General features: G+C 45.8%; 1 protein-coding gene across 1 annotated transcript in view; it reads left to right on the plus strand.

Moving 5' to 3' along the window:
* Nucleotides 1-25,930, plus strand: part of LOC113263647 (protein FAM169B) — an 82,902-nt gene extending 56,972 nt beyond the window's left edge. The window contains exons 4-7 of the mRNA XM_057303733.1: nucleotides 13,453-13,635; nucleotides 17,115-17,246; nucleotides 21,585-21,673; nucleotides 22,979-25,930. Coding sequence (XP_057159716.1) covers nucleotides 13,453-13,635; nucleotides 17,115-17,246; nucleotides 21,585-21,673; nucleotides 22,979-23,164 — 590 coding nt within the window. The 3' untranslated portion in view covers nucleotides 23,165-25,930. The remainder of the gene's footprint in view (nucleotides 1-13,452; nucleotides 13,636-17,114; nucleotides 17,247-21,584; nucleotides 21,674-22,978) is intronic.
* The last annotated feature ends 1,371 nt before the right edge of the window (nucleotides 25,931-27,301 follow it).

A 27,301-nucleotide genomic window follows, 5' to 3' on the forward strand; every position in this document is an offset into this window, starting at 1 on the left:
CAGTTGCAATTTTCTGAAATTGACTTTTCCTCTACCCAGTGGTGTCTTTAAATGATTTCTTGCATTTACTTCTTATATAGTTATTACATGTGGGGATTTGCACCACCATTTCCTTCCACGACCATTATCTGATGGGGATCCTGTTCAGGTATGGATGATAGAATTTTATTCCTTTCCTTCTCATCTTTTTCTATAATCAGAGAGAAGGATTTATTTTGATGAATTAAGAAATGGTTGATAGAACAGCATATAAATAGGTTAAGCAAAACATAATTTAGTTAGTGGATAGATGTATTTTATTATTGTTTATTATTTGCACACATGATTTACAAAAAATCGCTGTGAATACATGTGGTTTAATGGAGGACAGGAGGAGTTTTGTAGTTCACAAGTTCAGAGCAGGTAATGTTTCTTCAGTCTCGGCTCTGTCCTCGGTGCTTGTCACAGCATTATGCAGTGTTTTTCTGTTGATGCTGAGGATATGGGCATAGCACATGGCATGCTTCTCAACTTGGCAGCATTACAATTTTTCTTCATGAGATTAGATCCGTTTGATTCAGAATATCTGTTAATTTAGCTTAAGATAGGCTGCAGTGTATAATTTCATTCTGAGAGGAAAAGAACATGTGCAGATTCATTGCATAAAATGTTTCACAGGGACCAGGGGTCACCTGTTGAAGAGTATAAGTTGTTTCTAAGCACTTTCTTGGCATATACTTTTAAGCATTTAAAAAATTTATTAGAGAGTAAAATTGACCTTTTTTTTTTTTTGCTTTGTAGTTCTGTGAATTTTGACCTGTGTATAGATTCATATAACTACAACCATAAATAAAAGACAGAATAAAATCCACCATCCCCAAAACCTCCTTCATGTTATCCCTTAGTCATTCCCTACCCCCTAGCTGCCACCTGAAACCCCTGGCAACCATCATTGTTCTCTATCACTATCCTTTTGTCTTTTCTGAAGTGTCATGTCATGGAATCATAGAGTTTGTAATCTTCTGAGACTGACTCTTCTTCTTTTTTAAAAAATGTTTTATTTATTTGTTTTAGAGAGAGAGAGAGCATGAGCAGAGGGCAGGGACAGAGGGAGAGGGAAAGAATCTCAAGCGGACTCTGAGCTGACTGCAGAGCCTGACTCAGGGCTCAGTCCCAGGACTCGGAGATCATGACCTGAGCTGAAATCAAGACTCAGTCGCTCAAACGACTGAGCCCCCCAAGCGCTCCAAGGGACTGACTCTTTTCACTCCGCCTAATGCCTTTATTCATCCAAGTCAGTGTGGAGATCAGTAGTTTGTGCCTCTTTACGGCCGAGAGAAGCACATTCAGTTTGAAACAAGTGGGTGCCTTTGTACAGCCTGAATGAGGTCTTTTCAGGTAGACCTCTCTTTGGGAACATTTTCTTAATAGGCTGGTTTGAATTTCTCCCTCCATTTGATTGCTCAGGAATTGTCTTTCTTATGAAATATGGACACTTCAGCCATTTCACTATTTTATGCTGAAGTTCTCCCTAGATAATCAAAACTAATGAGGTTTTACTTGAACTTTTGTTCTCAAACCACTAGTCCACAAGACTGTTAGCATTCAAGCGAAGAAAGTACTGGACTGTAAGTGGCGAGTTGGCCAATTTGAGGCAGACCTAAGAAGTATCTCGCTTTTGTATAAAAGTCTAGAAAGAACAGCTTTATATTTCAGGTGCCTGAAGCCTCCAACACTAAGGCAAATCATAAAAACAGGAGTGGCACTTAAAGGTATTAAATCAGGTGATTTGCAGTCCAGACAAGCATGTGACCTTTGAGATGACAGTGATGCTTCCAAGTGGCTTCAGCTGCCCTGCTCATTGCGGGGTGGGAGGGGCAGGGACGGGTCTTCTGCTCTCGCCTCCCCCAGACGTCCAGTGCCACGGCACCTCCTGCTGGGTTGTCCCATCAGGCAGGCCCCCCTCAGGCCATCTTCAAGACCTCAGCAGAAACATAAGCAGCGAAGGTGGTGTGAGTGGGGAGTGAGGGGTCGCCTTGAAGACGGGGTATTGGAGGGTGCAGGGAGAAATGCACGGGCGGCAGGTGGCTTCTTCTGCTGGGATGAGCACCAGCAGCTGCTGCATTCTCGGCCTTGCAAACCTGCTAACTTTACCCACTTACATCTCCGGCTTCCTCATAGCCTTGACTTTGGTTTGCTACCATGCCCACCTGGCCTCTCCCTGTACCTGCCTTGAAGGGCCAAGATTTACAGTTGTTCCTCGTTTCACTTCATGTAAAGTCTCTCGAAAGAGTCAGATTGGTCCAGCTGGCCCGCGGATTGGTTTTCTTGTGCATTATGGGCCCACGTTTAGCTCAACTGACTGTGGATGGGGGGCCTGGCTTTCGTGGTCCAGATGTGGCCACCTGGCCTTTGTTCTTTAACCAAGGCTGTGGTAGGGGCGATTTTAAAGGACTGTGGGCTGGATAGACAGCCCATCATAATCCATGGAAGAATCGTGCTTGTAAAGTCTCAGTCTGGCCTGGAATACTTGTGGTCGGCACCACCAGGCAGCCCTTCACTGCTGCACAGTGGACGATGTGGAACAGCGGGAGTGTTCAGCAGGCAGCTTGTCTGCTCACATATTAGGAGCTACAGGAGTTCTCAGGCTCCAACCAAGACCTGCTGCATCAGAAACCCCGGTGGTGGACTGGGCCCCCTTGATGTCTTAACAAGCCCTCCACGTGACTCCCAGGGACTCTGAAGTTGGAGAACCACTCACCCCAGGCATGCATTCTCAGTGGGGTGGCATCGCCCCCAACAGTCAAACCTTCTTTTTTAGGGAGCAAAGGAATCATGGATAATACAATGGTCTGTGGCTCTCCAAACTGCAACCCTACCCAGCAAAGCCTTATTCCTTAGTATTTAGTGGGGGGGGGGGGGGTTGTTGGCGATTAGGAAAAAATGGCTCCTTAGGTTGGCGATAATGAGAAAACACTTGGGCAACACCACTCGAGAGTGTATACTTAGAAGAGGAATTGCTAGGGGGCACCTGGGTGGCTCAGTCGGTGAAGCGTCTGCTTTTGGCTCAGGTCGTGATCCCTGTGTCCTGGGATCAGGGTACTCAGCAGGGAGCCTGCTTCTCCCTCTGCCCCTCCCCCTGCTCGTGCTTTCTCTCTCTCTCTCAAGTAACAATCTTAAAAAAGCAAAAAAAGAAGAGGAACCGCTGGCTTCCGCTGAGGGCATGCACAGCTGTGTCCCACAATGGCTGGAGACGTGGATCCTGTCACCTGCAAAAGCCGGGAGTATTTCTTGCTCCACATCTTTATCAACATTGGTATTGTCCAGCTTTTTTTGTGGTTGCTGATCCCGTGACTACAGAATATTTTATTTTAGAGCCTATTTTCTAATCGTTGCTAGTCGATAGAAATGCCATCCATCTCTTATGTGTTGATCTCATGTCCATTAACCTTGCTCGACTTTCCTCTTAGTTCTGTAACTTGTTGGTCGTTTTCTTTGGCTTTTATAATTTTCCTCTGTTCTATGCCATATGGACTGGATTATGTGCAGGGTCCAGCGCAAAGTTGAACTGGAGCAGTTCTTGCTCCCGTAATCCAAAACGGAGGTGAATTACCGGTACAGATTTTCTTCCAGCAACCTGAGATAAAGTCAACTTGGCCAAAGTTATTTCTTTTTTCTTTTCTTCTTCTTTTTTTTTTTTTTAAGATTTTATTTACTTATTTGACAGAGAGACAGCCAGTGAGAGAGGGAACACAGCAGGGGGAGTGGGAGAGGAAGAAGCAGGCTCCCAGCGGAGGAGCCTGATGTGGGGCTCGATCCCAGGACTCCGGGATCACGCCCTGAGCCGAAGGCAGACGCTTAATGACTGAGCCACCCAGGCGCCCCAAGCCAAAGTTATTTCTTTAAGCAGATAAACTCCCCCCCCCCCAATATTTTAGAGATACATTTCATGGCACCTTATAAATAAATTCCTCTTGTAAAATACATACAAATAAACTTTTAGAATAAAAAATGATATAATTAATGCTTATCTGTAAATGCATCTTGTTTGGGGGTGGTTCAGGTTAATGCATTGTTTTCAGTTGTTCTTGAGAAAAGACGGTTATTACAAATAGGTATTATAATCACTTCGTCCTACCTGTGAAAGTGATGTTTTTCTGGAGCAGACATCGGTGACTATGGCCTATTGGCCAAATTCTGCTCATCGCCTGTTATTGTAAAAAGTGTTTTATTGGCACATAGCCATGCCCATTCATACTGTCCACAGCTGAGTTTGCACAACAACTGCAGAGATGAGTGGTTGCCCCTAAAAACCTGAAATATTTTCTGTCTGGAATTTACAGAAAAAGTTTGCCAGTGCCTAGTCCAGCGAGTACAATTTAAATATCTCTTACTTAAAAAAATGATTTTATGCAGATAGGTGTTAGCAATATTCCTTGGTGGGAAGAATTCAGGAACACCCAGATCATTTACTGGTAACTTCAGTAGATGCTCAACTGCCCCAGGTTCCCAGGGAGTCTGGCTCTGACCTTGTGCAGTGGGTTCCCAGGGAGTCTAGCTCTGACCCCAGCTCCAAGGGCTGTCTGGCTCTGACCTTGCATGGTGGGTTCACACACACATGTGGTACGATTGCAACAAAAGGATAGTGCTAATGGCTAGCAAAAGTTAATACTTTTAGCTATTTCTGTGTTGGGTTTCCATGGATTAGGAGTATCCCAAGTATCTTTATAGTCTGAACTTAATCTCTTGGACTAGCAACTGTGGCCTGAATTTGGATTTTTAGAGCAGTTAATTCTTAAAATGCTTCACAGAGCCAAGTGTTTGCGGCCGGCACGGTCAGCATATTGTCTTTGGGATTAGCAGGACAAACCTGGACAGGTGCCTCATAGCCCCCACAAATGCTACTTTGCAAAAGGAAACACACCAAGAGCCGGGCTGCGTTTGGCCAGACCCTTGGCTATTTTGTGCCTTGGGACCTCCCATCATAACCTTCCTGGTGCCCAGGCCTTAGCTTTCAAAAACAGCCGGCGGTGGGAATACACTGTGACTTTTGTCTCGCCACCTGCCTGTTTTATCTTCCTCCTGACAAATCTCTCTCTTTGAAGCAGATTCAGTTTCTTCCATGACTTTCTGGCCGCCTGTTGCTATCATTTCCCCACGGTGCACCATCTGTGAATGCTGTCTTAGGTATTCCAAGAATTCACTCAATGTCTTTGTGAAGTAACCCTTCTTGTCTTTTTCTGTGTTTTGTTGGGGTGCCTATTTTTAATGGATGCCTGTTAGCGCCATGTTGCCTACTCTTTGGTAGGCTTTGTTTCCTTCTCTCAGAGGTTCCTTCTCAGGTCTTCCCAGGCTGTTGAAGGCAAAGCCCTCATTGTGTGCAGTCCTTAGTTCATGCCCCTTGGTCATGGTTTCCTCATAGATACTTTCCTGATTCTGCATCATCCCTGGAACAGCCCCTTTACTGTGATCTAAATTAACTTTGAACACCCTGTTGAATTCAGTTTGTTAATATTGGTTTAAGTTTTTTGTCTTATGCTTAAGAATTATTGTTATTTACCTGTTTTTCGGATCCTTCGCTGTGTTTTCTTTTTCCTTAAAAGGCTAGACTCATAGACTAAGTTGGAGAATATTCTCCCTTTTTCTGTTCTCTGGAAGGCTTTCCTTGGAAGGTTGGTAGAACTTGTATCTAAAGCCACCTGGCCTGGTGTGTTCAGCGTGGGAGAGGTTTAAACTACTGAGTTCGCGTTTTGACGCTCCTAGGACAGGTTAGTCTTTGCGTTTTTTTATGAATCAGTTTTGGTGGTTTGTATTGTCCTAGGAATTTGTTCTTTTCATCTGTTTTCAAGTTTATTGGTGTAGAGATATTTATGATATTCTCTTACCTTTGACATTTCTGCCACATCTGTAGTGATATCTTTATTTTAATTCCTAATGTATTTTATGTATGGTGTATTCATTCTTATTTTAGCAACTCTTAAGATTTTAAAAAATCCTTGATGTTGTATTTTTTTTCTATTCTCCTTGTCTCCTTCCCTTTATTTTCTTTGGGTCTCTTCTTGCTCTTTTTTAGCCTTTTAAATTCTGATGGTTGGCTTGTTAATTTTCAGTTTTTCTTGTTTATTTCCTACCCGCATTTATGGTAAAAATGATCTCATCCTGCTGCCAGTTTAGCCAGTTCACCCTGGTATAGCCTCATGGGTGGAATATTCTCAATGATTTGTGCTTTACCATAGTTTTGTTTGTTTTATTTTGTTTTATCCCCACCATTTACTACAGAATGTGGTCTCCATGGATCTGTTCCCATGACCTTTCTTTCCAGGATCAGTTATCCTCAGGTAAAAGACCTTTCTGGATATTTAAGTTTGCCTGAGAGACAGCGTCTTTGTTCTGATTTTGAACAGTGCCCATCTGGAATATGCTTTAATCTTATAAGTGTTGTGAGGTAGAGACAACTGGTGTAATCACTGAAGATGATTTTGGACACGAAGCAGACAGAAAGAAGAAGAAAGGGCACGAGGAGGTCTTGGTTCTTGGCTCAGTTCTGCCATCAACTCCTTTGGTGGCGTGGGCTGGTCTGAGTTTGCTCTGGGATCAACAGACTCTCTGTGGCTGATGAGAGGCAGTTGGGCAATTGTTACCGACAGAAGGGAGCCCAGCCCTTTGTTCTCTGTGTGTTTTGTTTTGTTTGTTTTTACCTTTCTTGACCCTGTCAGCTGCCATGTCTGTAAAATGGGTAGAATGAATGAGATCATTGCTGGGGTTCTTCCCAGCCATTCCGTGCTACGTGATATGATTTCCTTGGACCTGATGTTCTGATTATGAGTGGAGAGTCTATTGGCATGTAACCAGCTCATTGCCTCTGCCCCTGTTCATAATCATATAATATTCTTATTATAGTTGATTAGTATCCTTATTAAAAAGCCAATTTGGGCTTTGGGAATTGATTTTAAAGATTTTTTTTTTTTTTTTTTTTTGAGAGAGAGTGAGAGAAAGAGAGAGTGAGTGAGCACAGGAGCAGGAGGAAGGGCAGAGGGAGAGCAAGAAGCAGACTCCCTGCTGAGCAGGGAGCCCAGTGCGGGGCTCTATCTCAGGACCCAGGGATCATGACCTGAGCCAAAGGCAGACGCTTAACCCATTGAGCCACGCAGGCGCCCCGGGAATTGATTTTGGAAGATAGATTTTATTTGACCAACCTGATGATTAGCGGTTAGAAAGGGCTGGAAGCTGTTAGAAAGGGTTAGAAAGGCCCTCCCCCAGCTTTTAGCTCTGAAATAATTTTAGATTTACAGAAGAGTTGCAGAGTTAGTTCACAGTTCCTGTTATACCCTTCACCTACCTCCCCCTACTGGTAATATATGACCATGGTACGGGGATCGAACCTAAGAAATTAACATTGGTTTATTTTTCAGCAATGTCCTTTTTCTTTTATAGGGTTTGGTCCAGCATACCACCTTGATCCAGGATACTACAAAGATACCACCTTGCATGTAGTTTTCGGATCTTCTTAGTTCCCTGGTCCAATCTGTGACCATTTCTTCATTCTCCTTGTCTTTTATGACCTGGACACTTTTGAAGAGTACTGGTTGGGAGATTTGTGGAATGTCCCTTAATTTAGGTCTGTCTGATATTTTCTCATGATTAGACTGGGATATGGGTTTGGGGGAAAGTGAACTGTCCTTGTCCTCACATGCTTTCATCATATGTGAAGATACATGATCCAACATCACTCACCCTAATCACTCAAGGGGGCGTCTGACAGGTTTCTCCACTGAAAAGTTACTGTTTTTTCCCCCTCTTTAACACTTGATTGTATCTTTTTCATACAATTTCAACATAATACTTTTATTTTTATTATTTATTTATTTAAAGATTTTATTTACTTATTTTAGAGAGAGAGAGCATGTAAGCAGGGAAGGACAGAGGGGCGATCTGAAGCAGATTCCACACTGAGTGGGGAGCCGGACATGCGGTTCAGTCTCATGACTGCAAGATCATGACCTGAGCTGAAACCAAGAGTCGGATGCTTAACCCACTGAGCCACCAAGGCGCCCCAATACAATAATTTTAATACAGTTCATTGTATCCTTTAAAAATCGATTTTGTTGAGGTATTATTTTACACTCCATAAAATTTGCCAATGTAAGTGATTTCTAAAAAATTTAGAGTTGGGTAACCCTCACCACCAGCTAGATTTTGGATATTTCCATCGCCCCCCAAAAGTTGCCTATTTCCTGTCAATCTCTGTCTCCACCCCAGCTCTAGGCAGCCCCCAGTCTGCTCTCTGTCTCTATCAGTTTGCCTTTCTGGGGCATTTCATCTGAACGGAATGATACAACATGTGGTCTTTTGTGTCTGACTTGTTTTAGTTAATGTTTTTGAGGCTCATCCAAATTGTAACATATATTAGCTTCCTAGGAATAGAATTGGTGGGTCATCTCATAAGCACATGTTTAACTTTAAGAAACTGTCAAATTATCTGACAGAGTGGCTTTACCATTTCACATTCCCGTCAGTATGATGTGACGGTTTCAATTTCTCCACATCTTGTCAACACTTATTACTGCTTGTCTTCTTGACTATAGCCATTTCTTATTAGGTTAAAAGCATTTCATTGTGGTTTTAATTTTCATTTTCCTAATGGCTAATGATGCTGAGTATCTTTTCACTGATTATTAACCATTTGTATGTCTTCTTTGCAGAAGTGTCTGTTCAGATCATCTGTCCATTTTTAATTGGCTGTTTGTTTTCTATTTATTGTATTATAAGAGTTCTGTTTATAGTCTGGATATGTCCTTTATCAGAAATGTGATTCGTAAACATTTTCTAACAGTCTAACTTTGAAGTACAAAAGTTAACTTTAATGAAGTCACATTTGTCAGTCGATTGTACTTCTGGTATTGAATTTAAGAACTCTCTGACTAACCCAAGGTTGTGAAGAGTTTCCTCTATGTTTTCTTTTGAAAGCTTTATAGTTTTAACTTCTATTTATGCCTAGATCCATCTTGAATTAATTTTTTGTATGTGATGTGAAGTGAGCATTCCGCTTAATTTTTAGAAACACCTAGTACATTAAAAAATGAATAGGCTTTGTTTTTTAGAGCAGTTTTAGGTTTATTGAAAAATTGAGGACAAAGTACAGCGAGTTCTCCTACATCCCCAACCCTCATCCAGGCACACACGCTTTCCTGTATTATTAAAATAGTGCATTAGTGTGGTACTTTTGTTACTGTTCGTCAATATTGATACATTTATTAGTCGGTTAGGACTGGCATAACAAAATAACCACAGACAGGGTGGCTCAAACAACAGAAAGTAATTTTGTCACAGTTCTTGAGGCTGGAAGTCCAAGATCAAGGTATTGGCAGGTTTGGTTTCTTCCGAGGTCTCTCTTCTTAGCTTGTAGATAGCTGCTTCTCGCTGTGTCCTTCCACAGTCTCTCCTCTGTGTGTGCACATCTCTCTGTGTGGCCAAATTTCCTCTTCTCATAAAGACGCCCGTCAGATTGGAAGAGAGCTCACTCGAAAGACTTCTCTTTGACTTCATCACCACTTCAAGTCCCTGTCTCCAAATACAGTCACATTCCAAGGTACTGGGGGTTGGGCTTCAATGTAAGAATTTTGGGGAGACAGAATTCAGTCCAGAAGGAAACATTATTATCAACTGAAGCCGATAGTTTGCATGGGGGTTCATTCTTTGTGCTGTATATTCTGTGGGTTTGGACAAATGTATAATGACATGTAGCTACCCTCGTGGCATCGTACAGAATAGCTTCACTGCCCTAAAAATCCCTGGGCTCCACCCATTCATCCCTCCGTCCCCACGACCCCTTGACAACCACTGGTCTTTTCACTGCCTTCATAGTTTTGCCTTTTCCAGGATGTCATATTACTTGGTGTAATTGTACAGTATGTAGACTTTTCAGATGGACTTTTTCACTAAGTAACATGCCTTAACGTTTCTCCGTGTCTTTTTGTGGCTTGATAGCTTATTTCTTTTTTGGCACTGAATAATATTCCATTATTTGGTTGTGCCATAGTTTATGTATCCATTCACATATTGAAGGGTATCTCGGTTGCTTCCAGGTTTTGGCAATTATGAATATAGGTGCCATGAACATTTGTGTGGACATAAGTTCTCAACTCCTTTTAATAAACATCAAGGAGCACAACTGATGAATCATAGAGTATGAGTACGTTTACTTTTGTAAAACCACCAAGCTGTCGTCCAGAGTTGCTGTACCATTTTGCATTCCCCGCAGCAATGAATGAGAGCTCCTGCTGGTCCACGTCCTCACCAGCGTTTGGTGTTGACAGTGTTCTGGGATTTGGCCACTGTATTAGGTGTGCAGTGATATCTTGTTGGTTTAATTGGCATTTACCTGATGACATATGATGTGGAGCATCTCCTGATATGCTTATCTGTTGTACCTACCGCTTCTTTGATGAGGTCTCTGTTAAAATCTTCGGCCCACTTTTTAATCAGTTGTTTGTTTTCTTACCGTTGAGTTTTAAAAGTTCTTTGTATATTTGGGATAACGGTCCTTTATCCGACAAATGTGTCTTTTGCAAATATTTTTCCCCAGTTCATGCCTTGCCTTTTCATTCTTTGGACAGGTCTTTCACAGAGCAGCAAATTTTAATTCTAATGAAATTCAGCTTGTCAGTTTTTTCTTTCGTGGATCATGCCTTTGGTATTGTATGTAAAAATTTATCGCTAAACCCCAAGGTCATCTAGATATTCTCTTGTGTTATTTTCTAGGAGTTTTGTAGTTTTGTGTTTTACATTTATGTCTATGATTTGTTTTAAGGCAAATTTTTGGAAGGGTGGAAGGTCTGTGTCTAGATTCTTTCTTTTCTTTTCTTTTCTTTTCTTTTCTTTTCTTTTCTTTTCTTTTCTTTTCTTTTCTTTTCATGTGGATACCCAGTCGTCCAGTATCACTTATTGGGACTGTCCTTTCTCCATTGACTTTACTTTGCTCCTTTGTCAAAGATCAGTTGGCTTGGGACACCTGGGTGGCTCAGCTGCTAAGTGTCTGCCTTTGGCTCAGATTATGATCCCAGGGTCCTGGGATTGAGCCCCGCATCGGGCTCCCTGCTTGGCGGGAAGCCTGCTTCTCCCTCTCACACTCTCCTTGCTTGTGTTCCCTCTCTCGCTGTCTCTCTCCATCAAATAAATAAATAAAATCTTAAAAAAAAAAAAAGAGAGATCAGTTGGCTATATTTGTGTGGGTCTGATTCTGGGCTTTCTGTTCTGTTCCAGCTTCTTCCCTTAAAAAAATTTTTTTTTTAGATTTATTGATATCCAGGCATCCTACCACCATTTGTTGAAAAGACTGCCTTTTCCTCATTTGAAAAGGGCATCTTTGTTGAAGTTCAAAGTATGAGTTTATTTCTGTTCCACTGATGATGTGCCTATCCTTGCACCAGTACCCCACTGACCTGCCTTGATTTTATAAGAAAACTTGAATTTGGGTAGCGTAAAATCTCCAACTTTACTCTTCTTTTTCAGAACTGGGTTGCTTATTGTAGAGACTTTGCATTTCATTTCAATATTAGTATCAGCTTGTCAATGTTCACAAAAATGCCTGCTGGGTGGGGTGCCTGGGTGGCTCAGTCGGTTAAATGTGACTCTTAATTTCAGCTCAGGTCATGATCTTAGGGTCTTGAGATCGAGCCCTGTATTGGGCTCTGTGCTGGGCGTGGAGCCTGGTTAAGATTTTCTCTCTTCCTCTCCATCTGCCCCTTCCTCCTCCACCCCCCTCTTAAAAAAAAAAAATGCCTGCTAGGATTTTGGTAGGGCTGACATTGAACTTACAGATCACTTTGGGAAGAATTGCCATCTTAACAGTATTGGATCATCCAATCCATGAACATGGAATGTCTCCATTTATTTAGATTTTCTTTAATTTCCCTTAGCCATGGTTTGTAGTTTTTCAGTATTCCAGGCTTGTGCTTCTTTTGTTAAATAGATCCCTAAATACTGACTCTCTTTAAAGGCTATTGTGAATGGAATTGTATTTTTATTTAATTTTAAACCTTTTCAGCTTTGGAAGACTTTATCCTTTGGGGTATGTTGTTCTCATCATCTGTATTAGTTGGAAGTTACAGAATTCCAGCCTAAGTTTGTAGTATCATTTCAAGAACACTGAGGGTGAAATTCAAATACTTTCCAATTACCATCTCAAGTGATGAGGTCGTATTGGTCACTGGCCACAGATTATTCATTTATTCATTCATTTTTGCCACAAAACCAACCATTCAGCTCACCATTCTTTTGATTGACAGTTTCCATGGGGTTTTAGCCCATTGGGTAGGTGGCTCTGCTTTTTGGGGGTGGGTCAATGTTGCTGGGATCACAAGGGTGCCCAGGCCATGTTTCTCTCATGGTGACAGGCTAGTGCAGGTTTGTTCTTGGGGTGAGTGGCAGGGCTATGAGAGAGAACAGACAGACACTGGACCCTATGAGGCCAGACCCCATCTCCTGATGGCAGGTGCTTCAGAACCATATGTAAAGGGATGTGGATATAGGAAGGGGAATAATCGTGGCCATTTTTGCAGTTACTACAGTAGCATATGTCTCTGCAACTCAGTCTGGCTGATGAGAATTGGAGTCAGTTTTTTTGTTTGGGAAATTACCCACCTTCTGAATCTTGTGGGGACTAATACCTCTTCTTCCAATAGGAGTTGAATATGCTATATACTTCTTTTCCTGGACTCTAGTGCATTTAGGGCACAGGTGCCTGTGCAGTTTGGAAGTAAGAAGGGTGATGTAGTAGGTTCCATGTAGCATTGATTTTCTGGTGAGGGTGACGACAGAAGCGACTGGCTGCGAGACTAAGCTCCCATTGCAGAAACAGCAACTGTGCTGGTATTGGTGCTGGATGCAGTGAGGTTCAGTTCAGGGTGGAAAAGTGGGAAGGGTGCCTACTGTTGCCTCTCCTGCTCTGCTCTAGCAAGGTCATTGATGTTGTCGGGGAAAGAGGACTTAGTCTATTCGGGGTAAATATACTTTGCCTTAATAGGACACAACGACCACTTGTTAGAGTTACCAAAACAAGTCTGTGCCCTAGACATGTGTTGGGTGGGTCTCCAGCCCATATTCCCTGAGTTCACGGAGAACTTTGATGTTGCCCAGATGCTCCTCATTGGCTTCAGGTGTCTCTGTGAACTGCGCATGGGGAGGGCAGCATCTGAGGGCCTGGGGTGCAGGAATGGTGCGTTCATCTGGGTTTGCTTTCATTTCAGACAGTAGTCTGGTGGCTGTACTCCCAGTGATCAGTCACATGTGGGCTGATCAGCCAGCTGAGCACTGGTGGTTTGGGAGGATCTGCTGTCTTGTCAGGTTGTTTAGTTAGTGACGTGAGCCCTTCTTCCAGGTGGTACCAGCGTCCCGGCTGTGCAGGCATTCCGCAGGGTCCTGGCAGCGTGGTGCAAGTCTGGGGACAGTGCATGTCACTTTCTTTCCCTGCAGGCAGCCTGTGTGGTGATGGCACAGGTGCATGCTACCTGCTGCCTGTCTTCGACACTGTGTTTGTCAGGAAGACGTACCGTCGCCAAGGCCTGGGCATGGCCATGCTGCAGGACTTCTGTGAGACGTTCCGAGAGGACGAGGCCCTGGGAGTCAGCTGGCCGATTTCTCCTGCCATGTACCAAGGTAAACCCACCTTGTATCAGGCGGAAGTGCTGGCGTAACGGTGATGGATAACACGTGTGTTCTAGGTGATTGTGGGGAGGGGGAGTTCCTTGGCACTCTCGGTGTGTGGGCTTTCTCTTCCTCCTGAGAAATCTCCCATTGCTTCCGCACAGATGAGGCTTTATGCTGTATCACAAGGGGCGAGACCTTCCCAGCCTGAGAAATAACTGGATTTAGAGATAATAAAAAAGAAGTCACATGACGTCAGAGAGCAGCCAAATCCAGAGATGTGCCCTTGTGCTGCCGATTGCTCTGGGCGCTCAGAGGGCCTTTGCTCCTTCCCCTGAGGCTTAGAGCCCGTGACTTTGTCCTTTCCGCTAGAAGCTGCAAGGGATCCCCAGGAGCTTCAGCTGAGAGGGCAGCTGGAGTGCAAAGGCAAGCTCTGATGACACTGAGCCCCCAAGCACCTCTGTAGCTTCTCCTGCAGAGACAGTCCCCTCTTCCATTCTTGACCTACCGAGTCCCTGTATTGGTCAGGGTTCTCCAGAGAAACAGAACCAATAGGCTGTAGCTATATAGAGAGAAGAGATTTAATTTGAGGAATTGACTCACACGGTGTGGAGGCTGGGACTCCCTAGATCTGCACTTGTTAGCAAGCTGGAGACTTGGGAGAGCTGATGGTGTCCTCTTGGCTCCAGACCCAAGAAAAGCCAACAAAAAGTTTTTGGTTAAAATCCAAAGGCAGTAAAAGATCGATGTCCCAGCTCAACGGGCAGGAGTCATTGCCTCTTACTTGTGGGAGGGTCAGCCTTTTTGTTCCATATTCAGGCCTTCAACTGATTGGACGAGGCCCACCCACATGACGGCAGGCAATCTGCTTTACTCAGTCTACTGGTTCAAATGCTAATCTCATCCAAAACACCTTCACAGACACACCCAGAATAATGTTGGACCAAATATCTGGGCACCCTTGGCTCAGTCATGTTGGCACGTAAAATGAACTGTTATAGTCCCTTTCCACATTCTGGAAGAGAAATCTTTATATATATTTGTCAGAGGAAATGAAAAAAGCTCTAATGTTAAACATCACATTCTGAGTCAGTAAGGGGGGCAGATTCTGGTGGGTATTTCTCCAGGGTCCCTTTGTGCCCACCCTCCCCCCACGAAGCCCACCTACCCCACATTGGGTTCTGTTTCACTTCTTGTGATAACAGATGTTTTTGGACCCTTAGTATTGAGTTTCCAGTGCCATTATTATATGGGGAGAACACATAAAAGAGAAAAGGTAGAAAAGTTAAGGAAATTTCTGTTGCTTTGAAGTCAAAAGAAAAGCAGGTGAAACATATTTTCAAGTAGGTTTAGTCATGTCTTTGTATTTCCAAAGTCTTGGTCTATAATTAAAGTCTGAAGATCCTTGAATTTCTGCAAAGAGCATTCCAGGCTTCCTGTACTGTGTTGCTTACTTTGAGGTGTTGGAAAGTTCCAGAACCTAGGCAGCTGGTTCTCTGTCCACATACCTGTCCTTTCTGTCCCTTTCCTTACTTTTTTTTTTTCAAAGATTTTATTTGAGAGAGCACAAGCAGGGGAGTGGGAGAGGGAGAAGCAGACTCCCCATTGAGCAGGGAGCCAGACGTGGTGGGGCTTGATTCCAGGACCCTGGGATCATGACCTGAGTTGAAGGCAGATGCTAAATGATGGAGTCACCCAAGTCCTCCCCCCCCCCCCCGCCCATTTTTGCTTCGGCTCTGAGACCTTTGTTTGAGTGCATTGGCCTCCAGGGCAGCCACCTCAGATTTCCCTAGGGGAATAGCAGCCTCCAAGGGTGGGGGGCTGCCCCACGGCCAGCGCTGCTGAGACCCTTGCACTGTTCTGTGGATCCCTGTTCTCCCTTCTCTGTCTCTGCCCTGCAGAGAAAGAAGATATGAGGGTGCTGATTCTGAAGCTAGCTACTTGTCTTAGGGGTTTCAACTGCCTAGCCGAGGATGCTGGGGCCTTGGCTTTTACATCACCCCTGGCTATATCTGGGCACGTAGGTAGGTGAAAGGTAGAGTGTGGAGAAAGAAGCTGCTGGAGGCTCAAGACTGGGTCCAGGTGCACTGACTACACACTTCACTGACTGGCCTTTATTGAGTACAGTGCTGCCCTTTGAATGGTCAAGAGGGACTCCTGTCCATGGCCCCATGCTTTGGAGCACCCTTGCAGTTGTGTCTGTCTCCATAGTGTCAGGAGTCTGTGGGCTCAAGAGGATATTCTTACCTGGGTCCAGGCCACTCCTTCTAAGCCAGCTCAAGGTACTAGGACCCCAGGATTCTTGCCAGTGGTGCTGAGGGCCCGAGTGGACTGCATCCCTGGATCTGTGCATCTAAGGGTGGACCATGCCACCAGTTTGCATATCTTTAGACCCAGGGACAGCTATTGGTGGGATGTGGATGGAGTGTGGGCATGGCGTCCATATTGGTATGCACAGGCCCCTTGTAGTGTATGTGTGTGGGGCTGGGGTAGGAGAAGAAGCAGGTGGGCTGCCTGCTGGGGGCCAGCTCTCTTGATATTGCCACATTCTGGTGCAAAACTTCAAGGAGTCCAAGAAATTCTAAATTTGAAACTGGCTTTCCCTGTTGTTATGAAGTTATATTTGTCAAGATAGGAGAGCAGAACATTCTATCTAGCACTTTGCTAACTTGGCTTACACTTTCCAAAAACTTAGTGTCATGCTCTGGAGGTTTCCATCTGTGCTGTTGCCCTGGGCTGGGAAATATTAGGAGAGGGCCTGATGCTGTCCCCATGGGCACCCGCATTTCCAGGAGCAGCTTCCCATTTGGCTGGATTTGGGGCACTGCCACGTGAAAAATGCTCACCCTGTGAACATGGACATAGAAGTCTATAAGCCTTGAGGTGACTGTGGAATCAAGGCATCCACAGAGGATGCGCTGGAAGGTTCTGTGAGAGTGGAGAGAGAGGACAGTGCCTGAGGAGAGGACAGTGTGGGGTGATGTTATGGGCTCAACTGGGTCCCCCCAAGTCCTATGTTGAAGCTTCACCCCCCCCATATGACTGTGGTGGTAGGGCCATTAAAGAGGTGATTATTGAGGGGGGACCCTGATCCAGTAGAGTGGTAAGAAGAGGTTCTTATTTATAAGAGGGGCCTGGGACACAGGTACAGAGGGAAGACCACGTGAAGGCACAGCGACAAGGTGGCCCTCTGCAAGCCTCTGCCGACATCTGAATGTGAGATTTCTCTTCCCGATTGTGAGACAGCGAGGCTCTTGTTGAAGCCCCCCAGTGTGCGGCGCTTTGTTATGGCGGCCCCAAGCAAAGATGGGGGGGTGGAAGAAAGTGGGAGCACGAGGTAGCAGGGGAGAAGGTGAAACAATGGTTTGTGCTGAGCGGGATCAGAGCTGTGAGCCAGGGCGCGCTGGGTGGGGCCTCGACAGGAACAGGAAGTGTCCGCCCCTGAGGGCAGGAGGGGCGGGACTTCCTGGCTCACACGTGGGCGTCCTCAGTCTGCAGGAAGTTCCTGTTGGCCCATCCGGAGGAGCGGGGGCGACTGTGGGAGGTGGAGGCCCCAGGAGGCTGGGGCCAGCGAGGCAGCATCTGGTTGAAGGTTCAACTGCAGCAGTCAAGACCTCCAGACGGTGAGTGGCAGTGACCGCAGTGCGCTTTGAAGCACAGGTTAATGCGCACTGATGGCGTCAGGCTGGTACAGGTGTTATGTTTACTGTTGTTGCAACAACAGAGGAGGGAGTGAGACCAGGTGGTGGCTTCTTGTCCTCGGCCCACCTTCCTTTCCTGAATGAACCACACCTTCTAAAACTTGCTCTAGATCTCCCCCAATTTAGCTAAATCAGAAGCTCCCTGGGACGGAGGGGCTCCCCGTTTGTAACTAGAAGGGTCTCTGAAACGTAGAAGAAGATTAATGTGCACACCTGGTTAACAGTTGGAAAGCCACACAAGGGTTTACTGTGAAGAGCCAGCCTTCCATGTCCCCCCGCCCCCGCTTGTGGGAGATGACATGCATACATAAGTGGTAGTGTTGCATAGACAGCATTGTGTAAAGGAGGACCTTGTCCTTTTTGTCCTTTTTACTGGCAGCATAGTATGCTGCTAGGTGGAGATGTTGCTTATTTGGGCAGCCGCTGTTACAGACAGACATTGTCCTCAGTTTGGGGTGTTAGAGTGCCACGGTGAATTTGCCGGCGGAGTTTTGATGAAGGGTGTTTTCGAGCAATGAGAACAGGCGAAGGGTCCCAAAGGGAGGCAGCACCATGCTGGGGTCTGGTTCTCCAGGTTGCTTTTTGGCAGGGCGTCTCACCTCTCCCACACCGAGCGTGGATTGCAACTGCTGGTGGTTCTTAGCTCAGTGCTCAAGGTGAGGGTCGCTGGGGACAGGGCTGGATCCGTGCAGAGCCCTTCAGACTGCGGTTGCGGTGTATGGGTGGGAGGCGCCGGAGGTTCTAACAGTTTAAGTTCACTGGCCAGAGTGAAAGCACTTTCTTCCCTCCTGGGAAAGAAAGCTCCTGTCAGCATCAAGTGCCATATCCCAGGCTGCAGGTAGCTCATTAGGGGGCAGTGGGTAACTGATTTACCCTAGGTCATGACAGGGAAGAGCGCCTTGGAGTTTATTGATGATAACAGTGATAGGTTTTGCTTTTATGGTGCCTTTCAGCTAGAAGGTTTAATGGATCTTTACAGATATTAATGGGGTGACCAGGCACCTGGGAAGGAGGCTGTGGCAGGGCTGTGACTGTGATCCTAATGAGGCGGTTAAGTGACTTGCCCTGTGGCGTCCACAGTTAGAAATGAAGGGGGAGCTGGCCTGGATCCCCGTGCACTGAGCTGAACAGCCGTTCGGGTTTATGGAGAAGCTTCACAAATGAGCCCGCAGCTCCCACGTGGACGAGGCCTTTGTGTCTTGGATGTTGCAGTTCCTTGGCTGGGAATGAAAAAAAAGTTTGCATATCAGAATGTGGAAATAATGTGGAAATTGCACAGGCCAGAGGGGGGTAAGCAGGGGGAGGACGTTTTCGCATAATTGGGAAGATTGCTTTCCTCCGAAGAGAATTCCGCTGGGGGTTATTTCAAGAGCTGAGAGTTGGTGTGGTCTGGTCACAGGAAACTGAGCTGGAAGTCAGATGCCAGACCTGTCACTTTAACTCACTGTGAGATTTGCCAACTCCTTCTTTAAAACAGCAAATGAGGGAACTTTCACGGAGAATGTTCCAGAAGCATGCTTGGAGTCCTTTGAAGGAAGAAGGGTCATCATTATAATTAGGATATAATTAGATTACTAAAACTATATAATTTAAAAAAAAATTCTAAATTATGATCTTTTCACTCCCTGTATAAATCATGGCTAGTTCCCAGTTTCACCCGCAACTTCTGTCTCCCCCAGGGCCAGCAGTCAGGATTTTAATTCACTCAGGAAGGTTTTCAGCCAGCCAGCTTCATCTTGTAACAATTTTGTCAGCACTGACATTTCAGGTTTTTTCCGGGTTGGTGAGTGGGGGCTGCAAATGCAATCACAGATTAGCCCAGATGCTCTGCAGTTTCTCAGTTTCTAGTCTGCCTGCCTTCATGGAAATCTGCAAGTGTTAGCCCATTAGGTTTTCCCACAGGTCACCAAACAATGCACGTTCTGGAATCTTCTCTTGCCTGGAAATCTCACACAGCCATTTAATTTAATTTTAGTTTTTAATCAGTCAGTTATTCATAGAGTTGCTTTCTTGAATTGTTCTGTTTTTCAGGTTCTATCTTTTGTTCCTTTATTTCTGACTGTTATTTTGGAGGTTTCCTACAGTTACATGTGCTGTAGAAATAGAACTGTAAGCAAGAAGCCCAGTGGAGCCAGTTGCTTTTTACCTTCTAAGTAAGGCGTGGACATTTTACATCGTTCCAAAGGGAAATTAACTTGTGCTCCTTTCAAATGTTTCAAAATCTATTTTTGAAACAGCGGCCTTTATGGTCTAGGTCTTTTAAAGTTTGCATGGATCTTGCCTGTTGATAACATCTGTGGCTTTTAATGGCCCTGAAAATATTTACAGGGTTTTCAGAACTTTTGAGAGAAGGAGTTTGTGGGAAATTTTTTTCTTCCTACACTCAGTTACATATGAAGCCTTTGAAACTTGACCAATAGGATCTTAATTCTATCTGGTGTGACTTCTCAGCTTGCACATGCCTTAAGTTTCTTTACTGGAGGAGATGAAATTGAATGCTCCAACAGTCGAAAGTTCCTTTACAAAAAATGTGGCTGGAGGCAGGAAGTAATTGCACACGGCTTTAAAAAATTAATTTTTTCATTCTTTAGGTTATAGTTTTGCCTTCTTTCCAGGTGAATTTTTAATAGCTTCAACCGTCATCCATAGGGAACATAATTTTCTTCTATTTACATTTAATTTTTAATGCTAGAGTATACATAAAGATGTGAAATGTTTGAGCTGGGGAGGCAGAGGTCATTTTTCTAAAAGTCTGAATCCTAGCAAACTGCAACTCTAAATTTGTCTCAGCTTGTTCTGGTGAGTTGGACATTATATGACAGTTTTATGACAATTTTATGACAGTGAGCTATGGTGGGAAGTGCTGAGAGCAGAGCCACCATACTGGATGGGTTTTTCCTAATGCTGCTCTTTGAAAGGTTGTGTGGCTCCCTCTAGTGGCTTGTCATCTATTGCGTCCTGTATAGTAACTCAGGGATGGTAACTTACTTTGACCTACCTGCGTGGTTGCTTCTCAGATTCTTATCCTGATGCTTCCAAATCAGAGCATTCATTTCTAAAGATTATTGAACCTTTATTGGTTAGGAATAAAACACAAGTAAACATTTGGTAGTTTCTAGCATGCTAGTCCATACCATGTAAAAACATAGTTCATACATCGGGAAGGGTAGAAAATAATGGATCATCTACTTCATTCTCTCATTCATTCATTCATTCATTCATTCATTCATGTATTTTCTCATTCACTCAATAGATTACTGTGATGGAGGATCTACCAATGCTGGGCCACTGGCAAAGGTGATAAGGATACAGTAGTGAATAAGGCTGACTAAGTCCCTGAGCTCATTTATGAGCTTACATTTTTGCAAAGAGAAGTACGTGGGCAACCATTACTGTGTTATAGAGAAACTCCAAGAGAGCACTAAAGTATGCTGGCATTTTTAAATGCTTATGATTCAATTTTGCCAAACCAAAGTTGGCTAATTCATAAAATTTGTAAATAAACTTTATAATTTATGTATATAGGTAACAAGTAAATAATATATTCTTCTTTGAAAAGTGTGTTTCTTTTTTTTTTAAGTGGGTTCCACGCCCAGTGTGGAGCCTAGTGTGGGGCTTGAACTCACGACCCTGAGATCAAGTCCTGAGCTGAGATCAAGAGTTAGATGCCTAACCGACTGAGCCATCCAGACACCCTGAAAAATGTGTTTCATTTGCATTTTCAGCTCAAATGAAAAACTGAATATTTTTTCCTAAGGGATCTGAATGCCCTCTCAACACACACCATACCCCACATACAGATTTTGGGGTGTAGAAAAGTACACTGTGGGAGAAGAAAGTCATGCCTTTCCAAGTTGGTACTGATTTGGTAAGAGGGGGTGGGGGGGTGAATTAAAAAGTGTGATTATGGGCTCTCTTGTGAGTAAAAATTCCAGTGAGCAGAGAGAAGGGGCTAGGAACAGCACTGGAAACTGACTCCATTTAACGTCTGAATAACTAGGAAAAAAGATCATATTCCAGCTCGGAAATGCTTAAGTAGAACCATCGCTTCCCATCTCCCCAAACTTGGCAGGTTTCCCTGTCCTCTGGAGGGCACCGTAGCAGGTGTCACAGTGTAAGTCAAGAGGATGGAATTGGGTCGTGGTGATCAGTGCTTTTGGAGGGATCCCCAATGTGTTATTAATTTTTTGATTGTCCACTCCCCCGGAGCCACCCCTGTTTGCTTATCCCACTCTCTGCTCTCTTGCTTGGGGAGGGCAGCTCACCCAGGAAGTGCCAAGGAGAATGTGAGCAGTCAAGGGCAGACTTCTCCAGATGATGGACTCAGACAGTCCGAAGAAAGCAAGAAGGTACGGTGGTGAATGTGTCATTCTAGGAATGGGTCTTGTTTTCTTAGCAGTCATGTCATGCTTGTTTGGGGGAACTCTAAGCCTCCAAGGCATCTTCCTTATCACCTTGGCTGTGGGCTTCTCCATGATTGGCTCGTTGATTCATACTTGGACTCTCCGTCCTGTGGTATGAGGAGAGGCCTTCAAAATTAGACTTTTCACAGTCCTCTTCTCTAAGCTAGACAAGCTCCAATGAAGCCAGAACTAAACAGAGCACATGGGAATCAGCCGTAACCTTGCATTGTTAAGGAAATATTGAAAAATATGAATTTCACATTCTGCCATGGACCGGCATCTTTCAAGCAGAGCAAATGTGAAGACAAATTTTCTTTCTTTCCTCCTCCGCCCCTTGAGCCCTGAAGCTAGAAAATGGAATATGGCATTAGGTTCTCGTAGAACCCAGAGTGATGGGAGAAGAGAACTGGGGATGAGGATGGCTACTAAGTATTTCTCAGTGGCCCATTATCTGTTGTTCAGTGTTTTATAAGACTTGGAAGCGATGTGATTCCATTAAGTGTTTTCCTGAAGCCAAGACAGACCCTTGCACATGCAGGGTAATTCTGATAACATCCATTTTCTGCTACAGAAGGGTCTTTGCCCTTGAAGTCCTAAAAAATTGTTCATGATTTTAAATGCCAGAACTCAGAATTGCAACTTGTGAGCAGTATTGCTTATCTTGGAACTAGGTGATACGGGGATAGAAGACTTAACATCAAAGGCATAAGATATCCCAGGATGTGCTGGATTGTTTTAGGAAAGCTGGCAGAGGAGGGCTTTCCTTTTCCTTGGTTTGCAGTGAAAAAGGGGCTCATTGACAGCCCTCCCAGGCCACTGAACTGAGACTATTGTGCTTTGCCTCTTTGCTGATCCCGGACTTTGCTCTTAAACCTTGAAGGCCATTAGAGGACGCAGGAGGTGTTCAGTGTGACGTCACACCCATGGGCAGGTGTCTGGGGAGGTCCACGTACTCAGGCTTAAGAGTGCCACCTTTTAAAGTAGTGTTTCCTTGCTTTGCTCTTTCTCTGATCTCCGTGGATTGGCTGGGCTCTTCAGTTCCTGCCAGGAAACACATTCCCACCAGTAAATAGATCCTCAGAGCATCTTATGAACAAAATATGGGGTCCCCGTGGCCGGCTCGGGTGTTAGAGCCCGGTGTAGCCGGTCTGAATCAGCACGCAGCATGTGCAAGGGCCCGGCCTGGCCAGGCTGCTGGCAGGCCCCTTACGGCAGGCATTGGATAGCTTTGTTGATTCTTTTCTGATTCAGGAGAGGACCTGTGCAGAATGGGAAGAGACAAAGAGTGATCAAGACTGCGAAGTGAAAGTACCAGCAGCTGGGCGGCTTGGACAAGCCTGCGGGGCCGGGCTGGAGGGGACGGAGGCCAAGAGGACGGCAGTGGCTGCGGGGCTGGCTGGGGAGTCCCAGCAGAAGCACGTGCGGCCCAGCTCCTGACTCCCAGAGGCAAACCCAAGTTCCGTCTTTGTCGGAGATACCTGTCTGGGCCCCGCTGGATACGGGCATGAGAGCTGCGTCCGTCACTCTGCTCTCCTGTGGCCAGGAGCTGGCCTCTGCCCTTGCTGTGTTGTCCTTGGAGGAGAAAGTGACGGTGCAGACCCTTCCCCCCTCAGGCTTGTTTTGTGGGCTCAGGTGATAGAAAGCCCAAGAAAGTGCTTCATTTCTCAAGCACAGAGATCTGAGCGGGTACAGGCAGCTGTTTTCCCGAGCTTGGAGCTCAGAAGCACGTTCGTTAAACCTAATATGGTTTCTGTTACTCAGGATGAATTGGTGAAGATTGTACTCGAATCACGAAAATATGCCTCTTTTGTTAGCACAAAGAAACTCCCAGAAGGGCCACACCCTTTCTGGTCTGCGCTGCAGAAATCTGTCTCAGGTTTGCCACCCCCCCCCAGCCCGGATGTCACCGTGAGATCACAGACACCAGAAGGGTTTCTAGGGAGACATGGGTCTTTTCCAGAGAAGCTTCAGCCAGAGCGGAAGCTCCCTGAGGGCTGTGGCCAGGATGCCTGATGCACACCGTTGGTTGGTGCCTCGCCCACATCTGGCCTGGTATACAGGAGGCGCTCAGAGTGGGCTCCAGGTGGGTGTCAGGATCTTAGCCGTCACCTCATTCAGAGGAGAAGCCGCAGGAGGGGGCTTTGTGCAGCTGGCCTTCCAGCGTACTGGTGCTGCGCGGGAAAGCCTTGTACTGGTCACGGTGACTGTGAAGCTGATGGCTGCCTCCAGTGTGACCTACGCGGCCCTGCTCCGGGCATGTGCTTGGCGGCCACTGGGGATTCGGAGCTGAGCCAAGGACCCTGCCTGTAAGACCCCGGAGAGGACAGGCGAGGCAGGCCTCCCCCAGGGTAAGGCTCAGTGCAGGCTGTTCGTGAGGCCCCAGAGCCTGCTCCCCGGAAGCTGCGGTAGGCCTTTCTCTGCAGCTGGCCGAGTCTCACTGATGGCCAGTAGGATTCTAACCTTCTCACCTGCGAAAGCTGGCTGGGTTGTCTTGGGGCAGGCAACCCAGGCCCAGCCCCTACTTGTGGGAGAATGCAAATCTGATCTTATCGCCGGGCGCACCCCTCTGAGGCTTTATCACTGCCTTTGGAGCACCTAGGGCCCTGATGACTCTGCTCCCACCTCTTGGCGCCTGCCTCGCCTCCTGTATCCCGGCTGCCTGGGCTTTCCCGTCCTGTCCTCAGACACACCTTTGCTCTTGCTTCGGGGTCAGCACTCATGCGCTCGCTCTGCCGTGGGCTTGTCCCTTTCCCTCCCTCCTTCCCTCCCTCTGTCCTTCCTTCTCTCTTTCTCTCTGTCCTCCTCTGTCTCTCTCTCCCCTCCTTTCCCCTTCCCTCTCTCTCTCCATCCCACGCTCCCTCCCTCCTACTTACCCTCCCCCTCCCCCTTCCTCCCTCCCTCCCTCCCTCCCTCTCTCGCTGTCTCCCTCCCTCCTTCCCCCACCTCATCTGTGCATGTGCGCGTGCACCCGTACACACACACAACTTGTCCGTCAGGCTGACTCCTGCTCACACATCTAGTCTCAGCTTCGATGTTCCTTCCTGACCACCTCCTCCTCCCCTTCCCATATGGCCTCAAAGCACTGGACACCCGGCTGTGACTCCCATGAGCCCTCGCAGGGTCAGCCCTGGGTCTGCTCAGCTGCCCCTTGTGTCCTCAGTGCCAGTGTAGAGCTGGTCCTCAGTAACTGTGTGGGGAATGAATGGTAACAGATCACCGAGGGGTGAGGGGTGACACCTGGAGATGGATCGAAGAACAGTTTCAGCTCTCTAGGGGTGTAGTAAAGCCCATCCTGGAGCCTGGGGCTGGGGAGGAAACCACCAGCACCATGTGCTGGCAAGGTACTACTCACTGCTTCCCTGAGTGGTCAGAGGGCACATCTGATGGGATCTCTGTTACCTCTTTACTCATCCGTCTGTCTGTCCATCCACCCAGCTGTCAGTTCATCCATCCATCTACCCACTTTGCTCTCCATCCATCAGTCCACATTTGTCCATTCATCTGCCCATCCATTCATTTGATGGACTCAGCTGTCCATCTGTCCACATCTGTCCATCCACCCGTCCTTCCATTCATTTATTCATCTACTCACCTGTCTGTCCAACTGTCCTTCTGTGTCTCTCCATCCATCTGTCCATCCAGCTGTCCATCCGTCCACCCACCTACCTGTCCATCCATCTGCTCACATCTCTCCATTTGTTTGTCTCTCCATCTCTCCATCCATCCATCCTGATGTACAACAAACATTCAGCATGCTTGCTCAGGACTGAGCTCTGTGCTGGGACCTGGGGCTATATAAAGAAGTGAAATGTGTTTACTGGACTCAAACTCTTCGCTCTGGAAGGGTCTCTTCTAGAGTGTTCCCCTGGAGTCTTTTCTGTCTTACACCCATTAGAGGGAAGAATCCAGTGGAAAGAAGTAGAGTTTGGAGCTCCATTCGGACACCTTATGCAGTCCCCCAGGGCATGTGGGCCCCTTGTAAAGGAGGCACAGACCATAAAAGTGGACTCTGCAACCAAGGGGTGCTCTCTGTGTAATGGCAGACATGGTCTTTAATGTGTGACTTGGTGGGTGCTGTGAACCTGGCATTGTTCAGGGTGAATGGCTGGTGCTTTGTGTTTACATGGACATGAACTGATGAAAATGTCTCAGGGGTTTGATGAAGTTAGTGTTCAATAAAAGCATCCTCGCAGGGGAGAAGAACTGATGTGTTGGTGTCGTTCATTTGAAGATGTAAAAGCATTACATCGGAAACCGGGGATGTACTGTATGGTGACTAACATAATATAATAAAAAAATCATTAAAAAAAAAAGATGTAAAAGCAAACCCCGCAGAGTTAGAAGGAAACACACTGGTGCTCCCAGCAACCCCCTCTCCGGGCTGTGACACAGTCGAGTTGGGTCTGGGGCTGTGGGCAGCGTTCCCTTCCATGCAGCTTGTGTGGGGAATGTCCGTAAAGCATGTGTGCGTGTGCATGTGTGTTGTGTTGTTTTTGTTAAGTCAGTAATTTACAAACCATAAAGTTAATTTCATTTGAAGTATACAATTCCATGGTTCTTACTATACTGACAGAGTTGTGCAATCAGTACCACAGTCAGTACCCCAAAAGAAACCCTGTACCTCTTAGCAGTCTCTCCTTTTCCACCCACCCTCAACCCGAGGCAGCCACACATCTACTTTCTCTCTCTCTCGATTTGTCTGTTCCTGTCATGTACAAGCAGAATTATACTATGTGCAGTCATTTACAGCTGGCTTCTTTGCCTTGGCATACAGTTTCTTAAGGATTTTTTAAAAAAGATTTATTTATGAAAGAGAGAGAGAGTGAGTGGGGGAGGAACAAAGGGAGAGGGACACGCAGACTCTGTGCCGAGCATGGAGCTCTCTGTGGGACTTGATCTGAGATCATGACCTGAGCCGAAACCAAGAGTTGGACCCTTAACCGACCGAGCCACCCAGGGTCCCCTGGCATAGTGTTCTTAAGGTTCATTCACATTGTAACTTGTATTAGTACTTTGTTCCTTTTTTAAAATTTAAATTCAGTTAATTAACATATAGTGTATTATTAGTTTCAGAGGTGCAGTTTAGTGATTCATCAGATGCATGTAACACCCAGTTCTCATTACATCACGTGCCCTCTGTAATGCCCATCACCCAGTTACACCAGCCCCCCAACCCCTCCCCTGCAGTAACCCTCAGTTTGTTTCCTATAGTTAAGAGTCTAATGGTTTGTCTCCTTCTCTGATTTCATCTTATTTTTTTTTCTCTCCCTCTTTGTTCTTTTTTATTGCTGAATAATATTTCATTGTATGGGCATACTGCATTTTGCTTACTTACATGTTTGCCAATTAATGGACTTTTATTTTTTAAAAAGATTTATTTATTTATTTTAGTGTGTGAGTGAGCTGGGGAGGGGCAGAGGGAGAGGGAGAGAGAATCTCAAGCAGACTCCCTGCTGAGCTCAGAGCCGGGGCCCCATCTAAGGACCCTGAGATCATGACCTGAGCCGAAATCAAGAGCTGGATGCTTAACCAACTGAGCCACCCAGGCGCCCCCAATTAATGGGTGTTTAGATT

Source organism: Ursus arctos, unplaced genomic scaffold, assembly GCF_023065955.2.
Source record: "Ursus arctos isolate Adak ecotype North America unplaced genomic scaffold, UrsArc2.0 scaffold_28, whole genome shotgun sequence".
Classification (NCBI taxonomy): domain Eukaryota; kingdom Metazoa; phylum Chordata; class Mammalia; order Carnivora; family Ursidae; genus Ursus; species Ursus arctos.